The 25,636-nt window shown below is 47.3% G+C and overlaps 1 protein-coding gene across 4 annotated transcripts in view; it reads right to left on the bottom strand.

Moving 5' to 3' along the window:
- Window positions 1-25,636, bottom strand: part of SBNO2 (strawberry notch homolog 2) — a 1,228,831-nt gene that overhangs the window by 960,791 nt on the left and 242,404 nt on the right. For all 4 annotated transcript variants that reach the window (XM_069647284.1, XM_069647292.1, XM_069647268.1 and 1 more), the window contains one exon: window positions 468-588. In XM_069647284.1, coding sequence (XP_069503385.1) covers window positions 468-588 — 121 coding nt within the window. The remainder of the gene's footprint in view (window positions 1-467; window positions 589-25,636) is intronic.

Below are 25,636 nucleotides of genomic sequence, written 5' to 3'. Positions count from 1 at the left end.
CTGGGAATATTTATGAGCATGTGAATTCAAGCCAGAACCCATGCTGGAGAAGGTTAATCACATTGGCGGGCATTTTACTGAACACTGATATGGGTAGAGGTTGCTGACGGATCTACGAACGGCCCGAGATAGCCAGAGAAAGTTATAACGAATTTATTTTCACAGGACAAAAGCAATGGCAGACGCCAGAAGCAGGCCTTTAATGAAATATAGGTATAACAAGAGGCACATTCAGGTTTTTCACTAGGGACAGACGTGCTCATTGGGGTAGCAGGGATTTCACTTTATCAAGGTAGGGTTAGAGGCTATGGACATACCCACCTACAAAGCACAAGTATAAAGAGAGGCTTCAGATAGTTCTCCACTGGACACAGGTACAGTTGCAGTTAACTGGCAGGACTTTTCCTGGGCAATTCACACTGAGGCAGAGAGCAGTCATTCAACTCGGTACAGGCACAGCCACTCACCTGTAGAAAGTCTGCACTCCGCGATGCTAAGCTGGACGAGGCATCTGTGAATGCATAACTTGTGTCCTGAAAAGGGTGTCTGCTGCTTGTGAAGTAATCTGTAGAGCTGTTAAAATATTGCCTGTAAAAACAAAAAGAAAAAAATAAATTAGATCATCTGTGCATCTCGCAAATGCAAGGCACCAAGGCATGACATAAAACCCCCATTTCCTTATGTGGTTCACCGGGGGCTCAGGCTTGAGTACAGTGTTCACAAATACTGTACTTTAGTTTCATAATCAACTTATCAAACCATTTGCCCTTAAGGTGTATATGGAAAGTAAGACAGTAAGTTCAGGCGTTTACCAGAACCAACGATCATCATGAAAAGAAATTGGAGAGCCATAAAAAACTCCAACCTAACAGAACTTCTAGAACTAAGCAAACCACAAGCAACTATGGACGAAGCGGACATGGAAAAAAAGATAGATCTACTCCACAACTGGGCCATAACAACAATTGCGAAATCACCAAAGAAAAACCTTTTACTCCTTCACCCAAAAGAGCAACGGCAAAATGGTCCACCCCACTACTCAGCACCATGAAAAGGAAAAATGAAAAGCTAACTAGAATGGAGGATCAAAAACAACTATGGAAAAAAATTCTAATAAAATATCCACTCGTACAAAAAGGAAATACAAAGAGCAAAAAGGAAACACTATGACAACCAAATCTTCAAAACAACAACCAACCAAAAATAACTCCTCAAAATCATAAATGAAATACAAAATCCACCTGGCTGCAACAACACGCCAATACCATTGAAGAAACTATGCAATGATCTAGCAGACAATTTCAAAAACAAAATCATTACCATCCAACAGACCATACAAAGCAGACCATTTGAGCTGAATATGGAAGCCACCCACCCCTATGAGGAACGCTCTAACAAACTCTGACGCTTCCCCCTAATAACAGTGAGACATTCGTCAAACTGGTAAATCAAAGGAACAAAACCGGTTCCCCCGCAGATCCCTGCCCCCCCAGACATCTACAAATCAATCTTCTCACATGGAACACCCATGGAATACCACAGGAACGTCTTTAACCTGTCAATCTCAACAGGAAAAGTGCCACAATCCTGAAATGCAGCATACACCAGGCCGCTCCTCAAACATACAACAGGAAACGTAGAGGGACATCTCCAATTACAGACCCATCTCCAACATCCCGTACCCAGCTAAACTGCTCGAAACATACATATACAGAAAAACCCAAGGATTTATAGAAGGCCACCGCCTGCTAGACCAGGCACAGGTAGGCTTTAGACCAATGAGAGGAACGGAATCAGCACTTCTCTCAATATGGGATGACCTAAAAGCAAATGCAGTTCAGACCAGAGTACCGCCTTAATACTTTTAGACCTCTCTGCAGCATTCGACACAGTTTTAACCACGACATCCTCATAACAAGATTGGAAAAATTGGAATCACTGACCGCGCCATAATGTGGATCAAATCCTTCCTAACAAACAGAACTGAGACCATATGGATCAAACCTTTCAAATGCAACCCAAGAGAATCCGCATGCGGAGTACCTCAATGATCATCCTTTTCCCCCCGTTATCTAACATCTACCTGTCTCAACTAATCAAGATGAAAAGACACAGCCTCACCTGTTACAACTACGCCGATTATATACAAATAGTCTACAAACTATAAGACACACAAAAGAAAAACAACATTAGCGTACTGCCTCCATAAAATATACAACTGGATGAACTCTAACCACCTCAAACTCAACCTAGGCAAAACAGAAATAATTATCACCACAAAAAACTGAGGAGACAACCACTACACCCCATGGCCAGTAGAACTTGGTACAACCCAATCTCCATCGTCGACTGTAAAAAAAAAACTGGGAGTTCTGAGGGACAACAAACTTACTCTAGAGCCACATGTAATGCTCTAATCAAGAAATGCTTCTTTCTCCTGCCAGCAGTAAACAGGATCCCAACGTTCCTTTAGTTCGCCAACAAAACACTCACCGTCATCGCTCTCGTCATGTCCAGAGTAGATTACGCCAATAGCCTATAACGACTTCTAAAAAAACTACACCGCATACAAAATGCGGGAGCCAGCCTGCTCCTCAAACTACCCTGAAGAACAACTGCCAGGGCTGATAACACTACAATGGCTACCAATAAAACAGCGAATCAAGTTAAAATCAATGTGCATTATGCACACAGCAATCCTCGACCAAGACACAGAGTTCCTAAGAAACAAATTAAGCCTACACCGCCCTAGAAGGCCATTCCGATAGAGCAGCGACATCCGTCTGGAACCAGAACCCTACAACAAAAGACAATTCTGAGTTTCTTTCTCTCACCTCACCCCAAAAACCTGGAACGAGCTACCAAATAACATACGTAACACAAGAAATAATCTCCTATTCAGAAAACTACTCAAATCCTGGCTCTTCACCCCATAACTAGAAGAAAGCCTATGGAGGCATGTTCACAGTTGAAACCGATCCTCCCAATCCCCTAAGCTACCGCCAACAAACAGAAGTTAAGGAAGAACTATCTAAGGCATATCCGCTTACCAACTGAGAGTTAGATATGATAGAACGATACCAAAGAAAGATCATAGATTGGTCGGGATGGAAGGGCCAGGATGATACATCAATAACACCTTTGCCTACAAACTATACACAGGCAACAATGGACCACTGACAGAAAATAGATAGCAAGGGATTGGGTGATTGCTAATACAAGCACCAGTACCAGAGTGGGGGACAAGACACCCCCCTACCAATTACACTAAGTTCAAAACACAGCTGGCAACTTGTCAGGCAATAATTCATAACAATTAGATGGACAGGAAAGAAAAGTGAATCTATGCCTACCTATAGGACAACCGGATACATAGAACAAGAATTATAAGGCTATGGAAGAAGAGCAGGCTCTAGGATACGAACACTCCTGTGCCTCTCTCTGATTTCAGATGATATGGCGATTGTAATACTGCACGGTCACAGGTAGTTGGAGGTGGTGCCCATACCTCCTTGGTATGGTTAAAAGAGACAATTCCTGAATACCTAGCACTGGGTATATTTTGAGAAGTGATGAATATACGCACAGTTTTGGTGGGTTAGGTGTTTATTTAACTGAAGACATTAAGACTGATGTGGTGGTCGGGCAACAAGTGTTTCAACCCGTAGGGTCTTTCCCAAGGCTGATAGTTAACAAAACCTATCAAGCATAAGGTGATATGAGTGGCATTTGGTGGAGTGAGTGACAGGTGTGTATGACACATGAAAAGGTGAATCAAGTATACATCCATTCGTATTTAACATTATTTCCATATAGAGTATGTGTCAAAATTCAATGTAGATTAGATTGTACACAAAGGTAAGTTACATTGCTTATAAGCAGTTGTAAAGGAGAGGGAAGAGTTGAACAGGGACAGTTAAGGCTGGTAATCGCTAAAATGGTGTAATATGTGTGGACATGATCAGGTAATGGTAGTTGGCTTACCTACGTTAAGGTAAAGGGGCTCTGGGGTCCCAAGTGGGGTTCCTTTCTTGGGTTTCGTGTTTACGGTTGCTCCAAGACTTGGATCCTGTTGGGCCTAGTGACTGTAAGGACAATGTCTGAGATGAGAAGGGTTGTCACAGTGGGGCTGATGATTAAGTTCTGGCCATTGGGGCCCTGTGCTGGTTAATCTAAGCGAGTGCCTGTGTGGGCTATCTTGCATTCATAATTGCAATCAGTTGGGGATTATCTTGCATGGGTGACCGTCCAGCTTGGTACAAAATGGGCTGGTTTGTCTCAATAAGTCCCAGTGGGACAAAGTGCGTGGTGCAGGAGAGTGGTGGTGGTGGTGGTGGGTGTGACGACACTGGGGTGCTTGGCTGGTTTCATGGCCAAGCCCAGGCCTGCATATATGCATGAGTGAGGGCTGAAAGTGAAAAGTGGTGCTTGCGTTGCTGTGTTGTGGTATGGGATCAGGGTGGCGCATGAGGCGTGCTGGGGTGAGCATTGGACTAGTGTGGTGAATGAAATAGAACCATGGTGGAGCGAAGCTCCTCGAATTGCTCAGTGACTCTAACCTTTCTAAAGTGAAGTTGAGCACCGGAGGGGCTGTGGACAAGACAGGCAGTGCCCTACGTTACGTCGTGAGTCTGCTTAGGAGAAACTAGCTGCAGTGTGTGTGCGCGCGCAGCAAGGAACAACGCTGAAGCTAGACTAAAGGCACCCCACTTCGGTTCAAGCAAGGGGGAGAGGGGGGGCAACACTGTAGTTGCGTGAAACATATTGGTTGCGGTTAACTTTTAAGATAGCAAAGCAAGGCAAAAAAATAAGCGGCATCACATAGCAATTCACAATGAAATACCAGGGAAATGCTGTTCATTTCATTAAACATGTCTCACCCTCTGCAATATGATTTCAGACGGAAGACATGCTGTGCTAATTGTGCGACAGCACCCACGACTGCAAGCAAGGAAAAGGCCTAGAGTCAGGCCGGACAGCTGCGGTTTCTTTTTTGTTTTAACCTGTGACAAGACCCAGGCTAGGCCCCTAAAGCAGTGCCACGCCTTTGCAAATGTATATGACAGTGACAACAGAAAACACAAAAATGGAGGAGGCACCCCGATAACCCGGGCGGTGTCCCCCTCCTAATCTCCCTCTGCCTCCTCAGGATGGAGGGGAGGTACCCGCCAAAGCACGGCAAAGCCAGGAAAAGCCTGCGACACGAAGCAGCGCGGCAAAAGGGGGAAAAAGCCCGCGGATGGCTACAATGGAAAGCGGCGGGGCTACCCCCCTTTATAGCGAGCAGGCTTCCCACTGCAGGCAGCATCCAGCCTTGGCCTGCCTGCCAACAGAGGACTTTGTTTTGTTGCAGAAAGGACTTTGGCGGCGCAGAGGACTGCTTGGAGGAGCTTTGTCGGACGTCGCCGGGACTGCACCTGCAGCAGAATGTCGGACTCAGCAGACTTTTGCTCGCGAGACCTTCAGCACGTTGCGTCAGCTGATCGGCAACAACGGGCTGCGATCGAAGGCTGAGGCGGGTCACGGGCGGCAGAGAGGCAGCATCCAGAAGTCAGCAGCTGGGCAAGACGGTGTTGGAGGCGCGGGGGAGACGAGTCCCAGTAAAGAGGTGAGCGATATGGCGAGGGGATCGGCTGAGAGCAGGGCCATCCCAGGGGCAGGCCACACTACAGACTCGGCACGCCCGCCTCACTCAGAAGGCAGGGCGCCGGCAAGGGGTGAAAACAGACGGTGAGGGTGTCGCAGAGGGCGGGGCTATTCCGGGGGGGAAGAGGGGAAAGAAAAAAGATCCGGCAAACCCGCAACACTCCCATTGAACCCCCCCCTTTTTTACAACAAAAGGGGGGAAGGTACGCAGAGACTGTTAGGCAGAAACCTGTGCAGTTCCTTTAGGGACCACTGCAAAAAGTTTAAGACCACAGGAGTAAGCAGCAAATCCAATTGGTAGCAGTCGGCACCACCCAGATTTACCTGGTAGCTGTGGCTGAGCAGTCAGACTTCCCTCAAGAAAAGTTAGGCAGTATATAGAATATACACAATAGGGCTAAAAACACAGTAGAACACGCAAACACTGACCAGAGCTTTGGTCTAAAAGTATATAATTATTTATTTAAAAAACACACTTATGAAAATACACTGGCACTAATAGATCAAGCAAGTTCAAACACAGTCACTATAAGTATATACATCTCCCTAGTTAATTATTCGACAAGTCTAGGTTAAGACACCACTTATTATCAAAACAGAGGTGAGTGCGTAACCTTAGATGGCACCCTAATAATTCATTTAAAAAGGGAGAGAAAAGGCAGAGTATGGAAATAACACAGTACCAACACTTTTAAGAAATCACAGCAAGTCAAGAAAGGCAGGGTCCACTGTAGAGCCAAATGTTCATAGGCCAGGCCCACTCTTGGAGAGCAAGGCGGAATGTGCCCAAGATCACACATTGGAAATGCACTCAAAGTCTTTGCAGAAAAGGTCAAAAAGAGGTTGGAGCAGTTCAGAAAGGCAAAGTTAGCAGGTCTGAGGTCAACCCAGTTGGAAGGTCAAGGATTTACGGGACACCTTGGACAATCCGTTGCAAGGGAGACCAGGCGGGACACAGTACCTGAAATGGTGAGGAAGCTCCAGCGGTGGCAGTTGTTCCTGGTAGCGGGAGCAAGTCGTGGATTCGACCAGGGGAAGAGAGGATCTCGACGAGGAAGAAAGCTGGAGGTCGTTGCACAGTCAGGAAAGAAACCAGCTGCGGAGGTCCCGATTAAAAGGTATGACCCTTTTATTCGCGGTTAGTGGTGAAGCGTGGATATCCGGCCGCCGGGGTGCTTGGCACGGGCGATATGACCATGAGATGTCCAGGAAGGCGAAAAAGGCGAATGGTTGGTCCCACCAGCTCAAAGGGAAGAAGACTCTCCTTGAAGATCTCCTCTGTCGTCAGGGAAGTGGTGAGTTCGTACAGCAGGGCTCCATCGGTGGTGTCGTCGTTGTAGATGGCTCAGCTTCTCCCCCCCTCGAATTCTTTAGGTCCTGTGGCGACTTCTGAAGTTCCAGTCCCCAAAGCCCTGCTTTTATGCAGAAAAACCTCCATTCAACAGCCTAGCTGTCACTTAAACATGCTAAGTGGCGGCTTACCACTGGGCCAATCACACAAGAGCGCGACTTGAGTTGCCAAGGCAACTCAGTCCAGGGTGCCTAATCCCCCTCCTACACATCCTGTAGACCCCAGACAGAGTGGCACCATTTGGAGGGCTTCTGTGCAGAAGCGTGCCAAAAAGTGGAACAAAGGGCTCGACTTGGGTTAGAGTTTCAGAGGCGAACACAACGCCATTTTAAAACCGAGTCCTGGCAAAAAGACCCAAACGGGGAATAAATATTAAATAAATAACCCGGCAGTATTTTTAACATTGCACCAAAAGGTGGTGCGTTTAAAATCAATGGGAAAATCCCATAAGAAATATTCCGGTGGAATATTTTGCATGGTATCCACTGCCACCCGCCAGAAACTCAACAAGGGGGGACTGGACAGTGCCCCCTTGGAAAACAGACCCAGGGGCAAATCGAATTACCCCTACCAGTACTTCCACAATATGATGGTTTGTACTGGTTCTGTTCACAATTTGAGACTAGTAAAGCCAATGGTGACTTTACATGCCCTGGGAGACAGTAGTCAGTCCCAGGGTATGGAGTCTATGTTTAGGGGTCACTATGACACCCCTGTGTTACTGCACTGAGGGTGCTGTGTAACACACATACCAAAAACACATGAAGCCCTATGGAGTAAAAGACCCCATAGCCCATAAAACATATTTACAGTCAAAGGACATTCTCAAATCATGCCTAAAAGTGGGAGAAAAAGAGTCTCACTCTTAGCAGGAAAAAAAATAAACCCCAAAAATCCAGCAAAGCTGCTGGGGGACTCACTAGGTTTGGAGAATTGGCCTTAACAGAGAATTCTCTCTAACAGAGACGAACGCGGAAGAATCAGCATTATCCGCCTCGCACAATAGGCTGCCACAAGACACGGTTCGCTGGGCGCAACACGCTCTAGGAAAGGAGACCGGTTCAGCCAAAGGCCTGGTACAGGTCTTCAAGCACTGAAAGAGGCTAGCAAGAATGGATTTGGAATCCTTTCTGGCCATGGCAAGGCTAGCAGCAGCAAAGCACGGCCCCAACTGGATGGAGGCTATGATACCACGACCAGGAGAAGAGGAGCAAGAAGGAACAAGCCAAGGGCCGACCTCCCCACTACTATACCCAGAGAGCGAGGAACAGTTGGAACAGGAGGAGGAAGAAAGGGTGGAAGAGGAAGAAGAACCTGCGGGTAAGAGAAAGGACCATGACTGAAAGAGCCAAGGCAAGCAGGGAGCAAGCGGCGAGTGGTAAGAAACCAATGAATGCTGGGAAACAGAACAAGGGAGCAGCACAGGAGGTTGTGGCCGTCCCGGCACCTACACCTGTGGGGCCACCAAGGAACGAAGGCCCACCCAGCACGCCTGCAACCAGACCGGTCGCGGCTGCAAGGGAAGACAGGTCAGTGTCCTTGGAGGCAGTTAAAGGTCTGCTAATGCAATGTATGCAAGCATGGGGAAATGGGGGTAGCGGTCAAGTACTAAATGGGAATGTAAATGCCTTCAATCATGTGAGGAATGGGGCAGCAGTAATTCAACAGAGAGGGGTGGCTCTGGGTCCAGGGGGGTTGGGCCCAGGGGGGTACCATGCAGGTAATCTTAGCAATAATGGGGTGCCAATGGATATAAGTCAGTGGTCTGGGGCATGGCTTGACTCAACATTTCCGGGAGGGGCAGCACAGCAGGCACAGGGGCAAGTTGCCAATGCATTAGCCAGCATCAACTCCTTGGGTCGGGGCAACCTGGTCCAGTCCACGCAGGGTCAGCAGGCCACGGCGGGGACTGGCCCAAACCCCTCAGGTGGGCCCAGTCCCGCAGCACAGGTTGGAGCAGCAACGGCAGGGCCCGCTCAAACACCAATTTGGTGGAGCCAAGGGGTCAGGGGAACAGGCCTGCCCATGGGTCCCAATGCAAATATCGGACAGGATGGAGTGTGGGGTCCCATGATGACACGGTACGGGAGAGCTATGCCGGGCTTTGGGCCGTCAGGGTGGCTGTGAATTCCTTATGGCACATATCGGGGGCCATTAAGGAGAGGGAATGGAGGAAAGAATTTATTGAGATTTTGGATTTTGTGGGAATGGAACCTCTGGGGAATGGGTTAAAACAATTATCAGAGAAAGAGAGAGAAAGAGAAGAGGGACAAAGAGCAACCCAAGACAGAGGCATCCATACACAATTGGTTAAAGGCATTTAAAGTATACACATCCATAATGATAGTGAAATACCCACAGGATGCCTTGTCCATGTTAGCCCATGAACAGTACATTCATGACCTGTACTTGAAACACGGAAGGGAAGGTTGGTTGCAATATGATCGGGTGTTTCGTTTGAAAATGCAGGTTTGGCTAGCCTTGGCTTGGGATGAAATGGATGTGGGAGGATTCTTAGACAAACTGATTCCAGCAGGAGAAAGGGGGCGAGGGGAATCTCCAGGGGAAAAGCCTCAGGGCTGGAGGGCCCAGGAGGGGGGGTACACCAGGCAGAGGAGGTCATCCTTTCGAGGGTACTCCTCCTCGAACAGCAGAGCCAGCTACCAGGGAGAGCAAGCCGAATGCTGGAGGGTCAATTCAGAGGAGGGTTGCCCCTTTGGAAAAACATGCTGCTTCAGGTACCCCCGTGGGGTGAGGGCCAGGGATCGCACCTCCTCAACCAACGAAGGGAAACGCAACCCCAAAGCAAAAGAGAAGGTCAAGAAGGAAGGAGGTCAAGAGCAGTTTGTCAAGGTCAATACAACAGCATATGTGTAACAATGTGATTAAAAAGAGGCTGCCAACCCCGGTAAAACTACAGGATATGACTCCATGGTTAAATATTTATCATAACTGAGGATGCTAGACTATTGTGGGAAGGTTTCAGGTGGGGGTTTAAAATCTCGTGCACAGGAGTAAGGAAGGGTACTGAGGCGGTCAACCTACGGTCGGCACTAGCGATGCCAGAGGTTGTGGCAAGGAAAGTTGCCAAGGAGGTCAAGTTGGGCACGGTGGCAGGCCCATTCAAAAACCCGCCAGTGGCCAACCTGATAATATCCCCACTAGGGTTGGTTCCTAAGAAGGAAGAAGGGCAGTATCGGCTGATTCACCACCTTTCCTTTCCCAAAGGGGGATTAGCGAGGAACTATGCAGGGTACACTACTCATCCTTTGAAGATGCGGTGGAGGTGGTAAGGGCTGCCGGGAGGCGAGCCCTGATGGGGGAAGGCGGACATAGAATACGCGTTCCGTCTGCTGCCCATTCACAAGGAAAGCCAACATTTGTTTGGGTTCAAAGTGCAGGATCTGTATTACTTTGATAAATGTTTACCTATGGGGTGTGCCATATCCTGTGCATATTTTGAGGCTTTTAGCCCCTTTCTAGAGTTTACTGTTAAACAGGAGTGTCAGGAGGGGGCGGTGGTGCACTACCTGGATGACTTTCTGGTTATTGGTAAGAAGGGGTCCAACGAGTGTGGGGCCCTCATGGAGACATTTCAGAGGCTGATGAAGACAATGGGGGTCCCGCTAGTGGGGGAGAAAACAGTAGGAACGGTGACATGTCTGACCTTTTTGGGGATAGAAATTGACACAGCAAGGGGGGAGTGCAGGCTCCCCCGGGAGAAGGTAGAAACACTGAAGGAAACCATCAAAGGTCTAAGGGGTAAGAGCAAGGCAACCTTGAGAGAGCTCCAGGCACTTGCAGGTAACCTCAATTTCGCAGGGAAGGTCATCCCGGTGGGCAAAGTATTTGCAAGGAGTGTTGAGCTGAAAACGGTGGGGTTGCAGCACGCAAACCAGTACGTGCGGCTGGGGGTAGATGTACGGGAGGACCTGGCAATGTGGGACACATTCAATGGGGTTCGAATGTGGAGGGGGGATTGGTGCAACAAGGACAGGTCCAGGTTGTTCACAGACTCATTTAAGGCACTGGGGTTTGGGGCAATTTTGGACAACAAATGGTGCGGCATGGCCAGAAGAGTGGCATCAGCAAGGTGTTATCAGAGATAGCACTTTGTTGGAACGCTTTCCTATTGTGGTAGTGTTCAGATTATGGGGGGGGGAACAACTAAAAGACAGCAAAGTCATGCTTTGGTCAGACAACCTAGCGGTAGTCAAGATCATAAACCAAGGTTCTGCCAGCAACACAAGGGTGTTGCGGCTGCTATGAGAACTCTACAAGTGCATGCTGCGAAACAACATTGAATTATGAGCAAGACACATACCCGTTGTGCAAAACACGGCCGCTGATGCTCTCATTTGCAGTGGGAAAAATTCTGAGGGAGTTGCCCGGGAGCAGACGAGGTGATGGCCCCGTTCAAAACACAGTGGTGGGACATGATTGGGGCAATCTGAGTTCCTTGACTCAGACGGCGCTAGCCCCAGGCACGGCAAGCTGATACAAGGCATGCTGGGAACGGTACTTGGCATTTAAACAGGTGGTATTAACAGAAAGTCAGCTGGAACTACCGGTGAGGGCCTTTGTGGGCTGGGGTTGGCACGAAGGAAAAAACAGGTCTTGGATGGCTTACCACTTGGCGGCCATCGCCCATTATTACAAGTTAGAAGGTAAAGATGATCCCACTAAGGAGCACTACATTGTGATGGCCATGAAGGGGTGGGCCAAGCAAGGTACACCTAAGAGTGACGAAAGAAGGCCCATAGACATTGTCAATCTCCAAAAGATAGTAACATGTTTGGAGGTGGTGTGCCAGGGGGAGTTCGAAGTAGCACTGTTCAAAGCAGCATTTACCCTGGCGTTTTCTGGGGACTTCAGGGTGAGTGAACTGGTGCCAGAAAACAAGGAGGCAAAGGGGAAGGGGTTTTTACAGCTTAAGGATGTGCATTGTTCAGGTATACATCTGGCATTATGGGTGAGGAGATCAAAAACTGACCAGGAAGGCAAAGGGTGCACAGTGACACTCCAACCCATCATGGGCAGCGCAATATGCCCGTTCAGGGCGGTGGCAGGTTTCCTCAGACTCAGACCCCCCTCGGAAGGAGAGGCTCCGCTGCTCATTCATCACAATGGGACGACTCTAAGCCACTTCCAATTCAGAAGAGTTATGGAAATGGCACTGGAAGGAATTGGGGAGACAAAGGGAGTCTTCGGGACTCACTCTTTTCGGATAGGGGCAGCCACATCAGCCGCAGCCATTGGCATGGGGGAAGGAGCAATGAAGCAGATTGGTAGATGGAGGTCTGGGTGTTTTAAGAGGTTTATCTGGACGGAAAAAATATAAATTGACATACCACCTTTCTCTCCCCACCAGCGGCAGCCCGGAGGAAAAAGAAAACGGTCTGGGTATTAGGACACTCATTTGTGTCAAGGGCGGGGACAGCTAGTCGGCGGAACAGGAAGAATTGACAAACGGCGAATTGCGTGGCACGGGGTGCCGGGGATTAAATGGGCACAACTGCAGGGGCAGGTGCGCAGATTGCTAGGGAAACACAAAAAACCAGACGTGTTGGTCATACACTTGGCAGGTAACGACCTGACAAGCCTGGGAAGGGGGGCTCTGATGCGGGAGATGGGCTCTCTACAGGAATTGGCAGGCCAATTGGGGGAAACAGAAATCATTTGGTCAGAAATAATACCAAGGCCAGAATGGAGGGGTGCGGATAATCGCGCAGCTTTGGAGAGGTCCAGAAGAAAGCTAAATGGGGCAATGGCAAAATTCTGCAGGGGCAGGGGTTTTGGCCAGATCAGGCACGGCTTGATTAATTTAAATTCCCCAGAGCATTTTCTGAAAGATGGGGTACATTTGTCGCCACTGGGGTTGGAACTATTCTTCTGGAATCTTTGCACAAAAATCCTAGAAATGTAAGGAAGGAGGCAGGAGGGGAGCCACGGTGGGCGGTAACCCACCTGTGGCGTGGCAGTGTTTGGGCAACCAAACACAAGAGACAGACTCCGGATGAGCCAGGAGAAAGCTGGAAGGGTCTTTGCTCTTCCGGACCAGCGCCCCTTGGGAGCCTAAACGGCAGGGGTGTCTTGGGGGGGGGGGGGGGGGGGAAGAGGTGTCGGGGGACAACAAGGGCTCAGCTTCCCCCAAGGAAACAGCACTCTCCCAGCCCACGAACACCTGCATGGGCAGGCGAGTCTCAGGTGCAAAGGGTTGGGAGAGTTGGGCCTATGATGGACTTTTGGAAGGAAAGGGGGAAGCAGGTTTTTGGACATGAGCAGTCGCTGCATCTTCTGAATTATTTCCACTAATGTGCGCAATGTGTTTTATGATATTGTGGAAAATAAATCTGCAGCCTTTTTATGCCAAAAAACAAAGCAAGACTCATGTTACACTTTTCTGGGGGGTAAAGAAAAAGAGAATGAGGTATTGCTATGTAATGGGTCCAAAATGGACAGATGCACGGGTTATCAGAAGACAACTCTCCTGGCGCGCTTGAATGAGAAGCCGGCTGTCAGTATTTTCACACTGACTCCGCTGTGCAACCTGGTGCAGACACCCCATGTGCCAAACCCCACTCCGGATATTCAGATTAAGTGCTCAACGGCCTCATACCCTACACTGTGCTGCTCCTTCCTCTTTCACACCAAACTATGCTACTCAAACATGTTTCCACTAGCGCAACATCCATTCCCTCCAGGGTCACCCGTCCCCAAATATGGTTAGGAGGCTAAATACACTGGCCTCCTAACCATAAGGATAGCCAATACAATCCAGCACACGTAACAGCTTAGGCAACCTAGACACTTGCATACGCCCCCAAATTGTCAAATCCCCAAAGATGCTTGCTCCTCGGGCACACATGCCCCGTGGTGTACTAAACAGACACATTGCCACCACGCATGCGCGGACTCGCCACTGATCCTCGGGGACATGTGCATGTAGACACAGTCCATAGGTCACAACCTCTGCAGACCTATACAGGACCTTAAACGTGGCCATACAGACAATCACGCCGAGAGGTAAGTGATGCAAAATTGATCCATAACTGCTACTAACCGTATTTGGCAATAATCTCTGCACGTATTGACAGGACCAGGGCCACCCATTGCCACTGGTCGGCGCCCTAACCAACACCCCCTGCCGTGCTCACACATCGGAGCAGCGGCCATAGCGACTTCGATTAAAAAAATTGAAAAAAGTAACTGCAACCGCCGGGCTACTCCACCGCACAGACCGACGGGGTACCGGCTCAACAACCCCTGCAGCGATAACACGCCCGGGCTAGCGACCATATCACCTTGCTAATTTAAAGGTTAACCGCAACCAATATGTTGCACGCAACTACACAGTGATGCCCCCCCCCTGCTCAGACCAACGCAGGGTGCCTTTAGACTACCTTCTGCTTTGTTCCTTGCTGCGCGCGCGCGCACACACACACACTGCAGCTAGTTTCTCCTAAGCAGCCTCCCGACGTAACGTAGGGCACTGCCCATCTCGTCCATAGCACCTCTGGTGGTCAACTTCACTTTGGAAATGTTTCAGAGTCACTGAGCAATTCGAGGAGTATCGCTCCACCATGGTTATATTCCATTCACCACAATAGTCCAATGCTCACCCCAGCACGCCTCATACACTGCCCTGATACCATACCATAACACAGCAACGCAAGCACCACGTTTCACCTTCAGTCATCAGACTCATGCTTACATGCAGGCCTGGGCTCGGCCATAAAACCAGCCAAGCACCCACCATCATCTCTCTCCTGCTCCAAGCACTTGGTCCCACTGGGACTTATCGAGACAAACTAGCCCATTTTGACCAAGCTGGACGGTCACCCATGCAAGACAATCCCCAACTGGTTGCAATTATGAATGCAACATAGCTCAACACAGGCACTTGCTTAGATTAACCAGAACAGGGCCCCACTGGCCAGAACTGAATCATCAGCCCCACAGTGCGCTGCGACAACCCTTCTCATCTCAGACATTGTCCTTACAGCCACTAGGCCCAACAGGACCAAGACTGGGAGCCACGGAAACACCACCTAAGTGATTACCAGACCTAACCGGTCCCTTTTCTTCTCTCCTCTCCTTTGCAACTGCTTATAACCAATGTAACTTACCTGTGTGTACAATGTAATATACAATGAATTTAGAGACACATACTCTATATGGAAATCATGTTAAATATGAATGGATGTATACTTGATTCACCTTTCCACGCATCATACACACCTATATCACACCTTTTCAATTCACCAAATGTCACTCGTATCACCTTCTGCTTGATATGTTATGTCAACTATCAGCCTTGAGAAAGACCCTATGGGTCGAAACATGTCGGCTGACCACCACCTCAGACTAAATTACTTCAATTAAATAAATAACACCTAACCCACCAAAACCGTGCAGGAATTCATCACTTCTCAAAATATACCCAGTGCGAGGTATCCAAGAATTGTCTCTTAAGAATTATAAGCACTAAGACATATAACCCACAACCCTATGCCAAAATCCACACAACCATCTTCTTGCTCAGCAAATCGCACGCACTTCACCACACTGCAACAACAAACAGCAAACACATAAACCACACCAATAGCACACAAGGTCGCGCTATTCGATCGGTCCAATATTCACACCAAAGCTCAGTGCACGGTTAAGACCGAACTGAAGCTGTCAACAGCACACCAGTTTCTTCCCTCTTCACCCGACTAACCCATTCCAGCCTTCTTGTTTGCAGATCCACCAAAGCACCTGGGGACCAATTCCGTTGGTGATGGTGCGCGGTACAAATACTTTTAACATCAACATTAACAATGCAGTTAGCGGTACAGGAGAGCACACCTAGATTTGAGATTCCTGTACAATACATATATAGCATACAGAGTTAATGCCAATGACAAATATGTCAGGAAATAAACAATTTAAGAGGCAAATTTGCTATTCTGAAAAGTGAACGGACCATGTGATAGGCACCCGCTCCTTGGGCTGTGCAGACCTGCACCATGTCTAGGATCCATTTGGCAAACCCTCTTGGAAATGGGGCTCAGTTTCTCCTCACGGGTATGACAGAACATTGAATCCCTGCTTCACTCGGAAACAAGATCGGGCATGGTCCTTTCCTTTAATCCTACACCACGCGTATTACGCAACCACATGCTAAGGTTCATTCCGTTCCGCCTCTAATGAAGGGTCGACCAGCAGAAGATGTTCTTGCAACAGTGTACATTGCCATACACATGTTGGGACTCTCTTCAGGTGAACCCTTCCTGTCCACGATGAGGTATTTAGCCGGAATCTCCATTTGTTCTGATCTTTTACCACTGCCTCAATTCAGTCCTTGTTTATCAACCTCAATAGTGGACCTCAAGAATGGCTGCTCCGAGGCTAGGAGCTTGTCTTGAGGTAAGACTACATTTTCTTAAAACCTTCTCTAACATTTATAGACTGCTTTTAATCTGTTGTTTCTCGCCCTCCTAGACCTCCTGAATCCTCTCATCTGGTTCCTATATGTCACATATCACTACTACCTTGGGGCTAAGGGGATGCGTCCCACAGAGAGGCACAGCTCCACCTCACTGATGAGGCCCGACTAGGCCGAAACGCGTGTCTCGAGTTGCTGTTGGTACTCTTGTTCAGAGGCAATTTGCCTAGCATTTCGGTGCTATAATACCTATGGGTGGGACAAAAACAGATATGTATACAGAAATGTCTCCTCTTTGAAAAGCACAGTCAGCTTAAGCGTAATTGAGACTCTCCCGGGGAACACCCATCCAAAAACAGGTCAATGGGCAATGGGTAGATGGACTTCTAGTGGTAACCGCAGAGTATTGCATCTTGTCTTTCGGGGCTCGAAAGGGGACATCGGCATAGGCGTGTCTGTAACACTATCCAAAACGTGACGTATAGTGTATCCAGAAATCCTCATGCGTCGAGGTCCCTCCGATAGTATTTTTTCTGCCGCGAGGGAGCAGTCTATCGTGAGCGAGTACAGAAAGAGCAAATTAGTAAGATGTCTATGTTCCTTCCATCCGAGCGGGGAGGAAGGGTGGGCACATGTGAATCTAAGCAGATACAATCATCAGAAAGGTTATTACGGTAAGTAATGCATGTCTTCTGATGCTTGTAAATCTGCTTAGAATCACATGATTTGCATAGACTAGCTAGCAGTACCCGGAGTTGGGATGGAGAAAGAACAGTAGTGAAAATATGTCTTAGTACTGCTTGTCCCACCTGAGAATCAGACCTAGAGTGAGTGTCTAGGGAATAGTGTTTTGTCAAGGTGTGTACAGAACTCCAGGTCACCGCTTTGCAAATGGACTCGAGAGGAACATTTGCAATGAATGCTATGGAAGCCCACGTGCCTCGAGCAGAGTGTGCTCTAGGCTTGAAGGGCAGTTCTCTCTTGGCAAGTTTGTAGCAGAGTGATTCAGTTGACAATCCATTTAGATATAGCTGATTTAGAGACAGGGTCCCCTTCTGGACCAGCTGCCACTGAAAACAAAAAACTGTTTTGTTTTTCTTAGTGGTTTAGTTCTTTCCAGATAGTACATGACTGCCCTGTGCACATCTAGTGTGTGTGTGTGTATGCTTTCTTCTGCCACGTTGGTCGAGTTCTGGAAGAATGTAGGCAGTTCTAGAGACTGGTTCACATGGAACTTTGAAATGAATTTAGGAGCAAACCTTGGGTGAGTGCGCAGAACTACCTTATCTCTGAATTGTGACAAAAGGGTCTAGAATAGAAAGGGCCTGTAGTTCACCAACTCTTTACATGGAAGGGACTGCCACTAGGAAGGATGTCTTGTAAGTGAGTGCTTTTAGGCTTTCTTTGTGCATATGTTCATAAGTCTGGTTAACACCACATTAAGGTCCCATCCGGAAGCTGGGTTGGAAATGGCAGGATACTTTCTCTTAACCCCTTCCATAAAAGCTTCAATCACTGGGATCTTCCACCAAAACACTTTCTGCTGGGACGTAGTGTAGGCTGAAAGTTCAGCTAGAGGAAACTTCAGGGAATTGAATACAAGACCTGAGTCCAGCAGGTGAGTCAGGTATAACGCGATATGTGTAGGGGAACATTCAATGGGATTGATGTCTTTGTTATTATACCATATGACAAAGTGTTTCCATTTGTTGGAGTAGCAATGGCTGGTGTTAAGATTCCTTGCCTCTCGGAGTATGTCCATGCATCTCTGAGGAAGCTGGAGATGCCCAAACTGTAGGATTTCAGGTGCCAGGCCGCTAACTTGAGAGTTTGCAGGCATGGATGGACCATTTCCCCTCCCTCTCCACCCACCCCCCGTCCTGAGACAACATGTTGTGAGGGCAAGGCAGCTTCATCGGAGGGAAGAGAGACATTTCTATCAGATGGGAGTACCAAGGTTGGCGCGCCCAAAATGGGGCCACCAAGATCATGGTCACTGAATTGTGGTGAATCTTGTGCACAATCTTGTTGAGGATCTCCCTGACCAGGTTATGCAGAGACTGTTCCACTTGGACTGGTTCTGAGGGTATCTGTAGGCGTTATCTGGGCATTGTGAGTTTTCCAGAGTTGCGAAAAAGTCGATCTCTGGAAAACCCCATTCTGCGAAAACGTGGGAGACGATATCTTTTTGTAGTCGCCATTTGTACTCTAAAGGCAATGGGAAGTCTCGGCTGAGCATGTCTGCCAGAAGATTGAGTTCTCCTGGAAGGTGTTGAGACAATAGAAACATCTTGTGTTTGAGAGCCCACTTCCAAATGTTTTGAGATAGTTTGGACAGCCCTGGAGAATGAGTGCCCTCCTGCTTGTTTAGGTAATACATGGCTGTGGTGCTCTCCGTGAGGATCAGTACTGTCTTCTACTGTAGCTGCTTCTGAAAGGCTTTCAGTGCTTTGAACACCGCTAGTAGTTCCAATAGGTTTATGTGGAACTCCATGCGCCATCTGATTAAGAAGGTGAGCCCCCCCCCGCACCCTATGAGGGATGCCTCCGTCGTGAGCGTGGCGTCTACTGCTGGGGTGGTGAAGGTTTTTCCCTTCTAGAGGTTTTCCCTCGACCACCACTTCAGAGAGAATGAGGGCTGCAGAGACAACCACTAGATCGTCCCCATAATCCGCTGGACTGACACACCATTGGCTGTTTAGCCAGTCTTGCATGGAGCGCAAACGCACATGAGGAACCAAGTAAATGCAGGATGCCATCATACCTAGCAGTCGCATGGACTTGCGTACCGTCAACTCGTAACCGGCTACATACTGAGGGATTTGAAACAGCATGTTTTGAACCCTCTCGTTGGAGTGCAAGACAAGTCAGTCTTCGGTCCAAATAAGAGCCCCTAGAAATGGTTTGACTTGACTGGGTCGAGGCTGGATTTCTTCTTGTTTATGGAGAATCCCAGACTGAATAAAAGGTTGACCGCCCTTTGAGTATTTGCTAGGCATGTTTCGTAGAAGTCCCTGTTATGAACCAGTCGTCCAGGTAAGGATAAACTGGGATGGATTGCCTGTGCAGGTGAGCTGCTGCCACTGCCAGTACCTTTGTAAATAACCTTGGGGCGGAGGCAATGCGAAAGTGAAGGACCCTAGTATAGTGCTTGCCCTCCATCATGAACCTTAGGTACTTTCTGTGTGCCGGCAACATTGAAATGTTAAAGTATGCATCTTTCATGTCCAATGTTGCCATGTAATCCCCCTTCATGAGAAGAGGCATTATTTCTTGCAGCGTCACCATACAAAACTTTTGGGGTTTGACAAACTTGTTCGGTGGCGCAAGTCTAGCATAGGGCGCATGGTTAGATCCTTTTTGGGTACAAGGAAGTACACTGAATGAATACCCTTGTTTACCTGTAGAACGGGGACGACTTTGATGATGCCCTTTTCCTGCAGGATCTTGACCCTTTGTAGCTGGATCTGGAGGTGTTCCGGTGTCATGCGCCTGAATCTTGGGGGTCTGTACCGAGGTGGCTGGCTGAACTCTATACAGTACCCGTGGGTGACTCTTGACCAGAGGCCTCTAGGGGTGGCGTTGCAACCCGAAGTTGTCCTCTGGTAGGGTAAGTAGAGGGGGTGTTAGAACCTTGTCCCGAAGACCAATTATTTCCTGAGCCAAACTGATTATGGGGGAACATTGATAGGATTGGCCGCGAAAGGAGCAGCAACAACTTCCCCCCTCTATGCTGACAAGGTCTTTGGGTAATTTGGTTCAAGGACTTGAGGGTCTCATGTTATTTTTTGGCTGTCTCCAGTGCCTCGTCCACCGCTTTTTCAAACAGATTGATATCTTCCATGAGTTTGTTAATCAAAGATGCCAGAGTCTCAGGTTTAAAACCAAAATTTCTCAGCCAGGCATGGCATTTTAACAGGGTACCTTGTGCCAAAGAGTGACCAGCTGTTTCAGCAGCATCCAAGGTGTTCTTGAGAATGTTCTGATGAACTTGTTTGCCCTCCGCTACGATTGCTAGTGGGCAGGGGTGCACTGGTTCTGCGCCCTCCTGCAAGCCCTCTTGCAATAGGTTCCACTGGACATCTGAATAACTAGCCAGTAGGGTGGTATTATTGGCTACGAGCGTGGAGTAAGCCGCAGCAGTGGTTATTCTTTTCCCCAGAGCATTTAAGCTTTTACACTCCTTGTCTGGTGGCGACTCGCCTGTAGACAAGGGGACCCCGGCCCTCTTCCTCCTAGTCGTGACCACCAGAGAGTCTGGTCTAGCATGACCTCTGATATATAGGGGATCGGTAGGGGCAGGTCGAAATAGTTTCTCCACTCTGGGGTAACAGCTCTAGTCTGAGAGGGTATTAATAAAGAGGGGGCTATACACCTCTTGATGGAATTGAGAAGGGGAATAGCTTGGCTAGCCGGAGGCTTCCTCCACGAAATCAGTCAATAACAGCCTCCTGTGTGGCTATCTGGAAGTGGTATGCTGCCTTCCTGAGAATGGCATTAAATGCCATTTGGTCGTCCACAGGAGAAGCCGGACGCACAGGGGGAGACTATGCAGAGTCGAGGCCAATTGCATCCTGGTCCGGGGTTGGAATTGGGGATAGCCATGTTGGGTTCTCACCAACAGGGTGGTCATCTCCACAATTCGGGGTGTGATCATGAGGATCATCGAAAAGATCATGCCCCTGTGTGTAAGGGTCAGGAGGAACCTCTTCAGGGTCTGAAAGTTCGAAGACCTCCTCATGGAGGGGGTCTGAGGTCCTCTGATATTTAGTTACTGAGGGTACAACGAGGCCTTTTAGGAGGAAACCTCTGAAAAATCTAGAACATTTCTCTAGCCTGTTCATACACCCCTCAAATTTCGATCTAGTTAATTTAGAGGAACCAGAAGTGTCTAAAGGGGGGGGGGGAGAGAATCCTCTAGAGGATGCTGTAGTTTAGAACGTCAAGCTTTTTCACTGAGAGTCTTAGACAAAGACTGGGACTCTCTGTAACGTCCTGCCGCTCTTTGGGGCATTGTGGCGTCTCTTTCGATGTACCTTTAGGCCCATCGTGCCCTTCGGATGCTCGGATGCATCTTTTGACGTTTTCTTGCGTTTACCAGTCACTACGACAATCTTCGCGAGGCTTTCGCTGATGCTCAGCGTTACAGGATGGTGTTTAGGCTGAGAGGGCAGCTGCGGCGAAACTTTCAGCCCAACTGGAGTTTTCCTAAGCGTCGGCACGCTCTTAGAAGGCACGTCGATGTGGGATTTGGTGCTGGCACACTTAGTTACAGAATGCCCAGACGCACCATGCAGATGCGGGGAGGGCTGGCAATCCTGCTAATCGGCAGGTGTCGTCGAGGAACCCGACGCCCCCGTTGACGCCTTGGACCATTTCGACTGATAGTCTGTGACGGTACCAGGGGTTGTGTGTTTAGTCCCATGTGATGTAGGTGAGTCCTCATCGCCGGCGTGAAACCTCCCCATAGCAGGAAAGAGAATATGCAAAAGCATAAAAGAAGATCCAGGACATTGTGCCTTATTTAAGGTGATTGTAAATGTATTTTATTATCTTTTCTCAAAAAAGTTGCCCTTCTAATATTACACGTGTTTCGGCCACTGACGGCCTTTTTCAAATTAGGGCTAATATGTTGAACTGATAAAAAGCATATACACAACAATGTATTACATCATACATATTCAAGGTGGAAGTAAATCAAGAAACAATGAATGCATTGCAAGAAAAAACCCATAATACAAAAGTATCAGTGAAATTCAGTAGATAACAAATCAAAATATTCAATAATGAGTTCAAAAAAGAAAAATTACACAGAGAAAGGTGGAGAGGTGGGGAGGGGAGACGAGACATACAAGCAAAACGGGAGACAAAAGACAAATGTTATATTAGTCATGGTTATTACCTATTTGCTGTGTGCAGTAAAAGAACCACGGCTACTTCAGGCCAAAACTTACCCACACTGGGGCTCATCGACTTCTTATCCACGAAAAATGTATTGGGTCCAATCCCATTGTTATCTGCTCCATTACCAAGAAAAGAATATACAATTGTCTTTCAGTTCCAAATTCATCTATGTGATGAGTATAATACTACACTCATGTTGCATTCCCTTAAAGCTTCATTTCTATGTGCGCATTATTGTCCACATTAAATGTCATCAGTTTAAACTTAGTTACTATGCGCATGTCATGCAGCATGCACTGTAGTGCAAGCACAGTATACTTCTCCATTATGTAGTATTTTCTTTTCCGTTATAACATGATAAAGTTTACAGTCTACAAGTTAGGATTTATCATGTGAAGTTAGCAAATACACATTTCAAAAGCAATCCTCATGTGAGTCGCTAATGTGCAAAAGCAACAAACGCCACTTACTTGACAAGGGAAGTAGTCACTCGCGTCGGCTTCACTGTTCTACACGGCCGCCATCCTGGGACTAATTTATCTGTTCCCATGGATATATGACGTCGTGTGTGCCGCTTCGCCCTGTTGCTCGGCAACGTGCGTGCGAAGCTCTAAATCTAATGAGCTTGGTTACCTTTGTCTGCATTTGCTCGTGATGTTAACGCTGTGTGTGCCGCTTCGCCTGTTGCTTGGCAACATGCTTGCGAGGCAAATGTCTACATTTACTCATTATCCAACTAGTGGATTATGAATCCAAGTATGTCCTTCAATGGCTATTTTAGTCAAACTATTTATGAAAGATCAAGACTAAACGCTATTTCATTGTTACAAAAATGCCTTAAAGGTGTATCCTCACCAAAATCGTGCATGCACATGTTTGGTGAAAGCGTATAATTAGTTAATTGCTATCTATTCAAGAACAATAAAGGAGTGAGTTGTCAATGGATAAGCATGTTGATAATTACTAAAGCTCAAGTCAATGTTGGCTTACAATTCAAAAAAAGATAACATTATAGCTGTAAGTAATGCAATATCGCCTAGATCATAATAGATAAAACAGCATTCTCAGAATTTCCATCAATTATAACAGAATGGGTAATGTAGGATACATTTGAGTAATTATAAAAATGATGCCATTTCAGTATCAGGATTTAAACCAAGCACAGTTGTGTTAATGAAACAGATGATTTTAGCTTCTGCTTGGCGTGATGCCCGGACTCGATCCCCTCCCCTCTTATTCAGAGTAACGTGCTTCAATCCAATTCAGCAAACATGTGTATGCACGATTTTGGTGAGTATACACCTTTAAGGCATTTTTGTAACAATGAAATAGCATTTAGTCTTGATCTTCCATAAATAGTTTGACTAAAATAGCCATTGAAGGACATACTTGTATTCATAATCCACTAGTTGGATAATGAGTAAATGTAGACATTAGCCTCACGCGGATGTTGCCAAACAACAGGGCGAAGCGGCACACACGGTGTCAGGTATCCATGGGATCAGATAAATTAGTCCCAAGATGGTGGCCGTGTAGAAAAGTGAAGCCGACGCAAGTGACTACTTCCCTTGTCAAGTATGTGGCGTTTGTTGCTTTACCACATTAGTGACTCACATGAGGATCGCTTTTGAAATGTGTATTTGCTAAGTTTACAAGATAAATACTAACTTGTAGACTATAAACTTTATCATGTTATAACGGAAAAGAAAATACTACATAATGGAGAAGTATACCGCGCTTGCATTACAGTGAATGCTGCATGACATGCGCATAGTAACGAAGTTTAAACTGATAACATTAAACTTGGACAATAATGCGCATATAGAAATGAAGATTTGAGGGAATGCAACACGAGTGTAGTATTATACTTATCACATAGATGAACTTGGAACTGAAAGAGAATTGTATATTCTTTTCTTGGTAATGGAGCACATAACAATGGGATTCGACCCAATACATTTTTCGTGAATAAGAAGTCAGTGAGTCCCAGTGTGGGTAAGTTTCGGGCTGAAGTAGCCATGGTTCTTTTACTGCACACAGCAAATAGGTAATAACCGTGACTAATAGAACATTTGTCTTTTGTCTCCCGTTTTGTTTGTATGCTTCCCCTCCCCACCTCTCCACCTTTCTCTGTGTAATTATTCTTTTTTGAACTCATTATTGAATATGTTGATTTGTTATCTACTCAGTTTCAGTGATACTTTCGTATTATGGGTTTTTTCTTGCAATGCATTCATTGTTTCTTGATTTACTTTCACCTTGAATATGTATGACATTGTTGTGTATATGCTTTTTATCAGTTCAACATATGAGCCCTAATTTGAAAAAGGCCGTCAGTGGCCGAAACACGTGTAATATTATAAGGGCAACTTTTTTGACAAAAGATAATAAAATACATTTACAATCACCTTAAATAAGGCGCAATGTCCTGGATCTTCTTTTATGCTTTTGCATATTCTCTTTACTATTTTTGACGGGTTTCTTTGTGGCTTATCGTCGGTCCAGTGATTTGTGACAGATCATTGAATGTCAGCAATAGAGGGGTGATTGATCCCTGTTTACACTTTGGATCTTTTTGCATTTAATTAAAGGTCGAAGTAGTCGCCCAACAGACCAGCTGTAACCTTAAGCCCAGCTTTTTTGTCTCCCCATAGCAGGACTTGCGTCGTTCCCATCGGGGCCGGAGACGGACGTCTTGGAGCAAGCCTGCTCCGTTGTCAGGTCAATGGCGTCCGTGTCGGAGCCATGGTCATCTCTATGGGCCTCATCACTTTCGGCGGCTGTGGCGGGGGGGGGGGGGGGGGACTAACCTCGGCCTGCAGCATTGCATAGGCCGACCCACCGTTTTACACAACACTCCCTTATAGTCTTAGAACAAAGGAGCTTACAGTGCTAACAGGACGCTTCAGCGTGGTTGAGGGGGAAGACACTTGTTGCATTGAGGGTGCTGGTCTTTCCAGGAAAACTTTCCCTTACAGGAAAGGCAACATTTAAATGGAGTCTTGTCCATAGCACAAGATAACAGAAGCAACGACAAAACCAAAAGGGCAAAGAGAGGGGAGAAGGAAAGACATTCTTAAAAGAAGGGAACTCCTAGACCCCACTCTCCCTACTTTGTAGGCCGGCCAGAAGGCCCAGCCACGTTGTCGACAGTGTCAACCGGAACGCCAGCCATCAAAGTCTGTTCTGTCTTCGGTTCAGTAATCTAAGAGGCGACTAATGTTGTATAAATGACCAAAGATCGGGATTTTTACAAATTGCAATTTTTGATAGAGCTCTGCATAAGGCGTCCAGCTAGCTGG

This window comes from Ambystoma mexicanum, chromosome 1p, assembly GCF_040938575.1.
Source record: "Ambystoma mexicanum isolate Mex_15411 chromosome 1p, UKY_AmexF1_1, whole genome shotgun sequence".
NCBI classification, from domain to species: domain Eukaryota; kingdom Metazoa; phylum Chordata; class Amphibia; order Caudata; family Ambystomatidae; genus Ambystoma; species Ambystoma mexicanum.
Note: the sequence above shows the minus strand (reverse complement) of the source record. Positions and strands in the feature narration are given on the sequence as shown.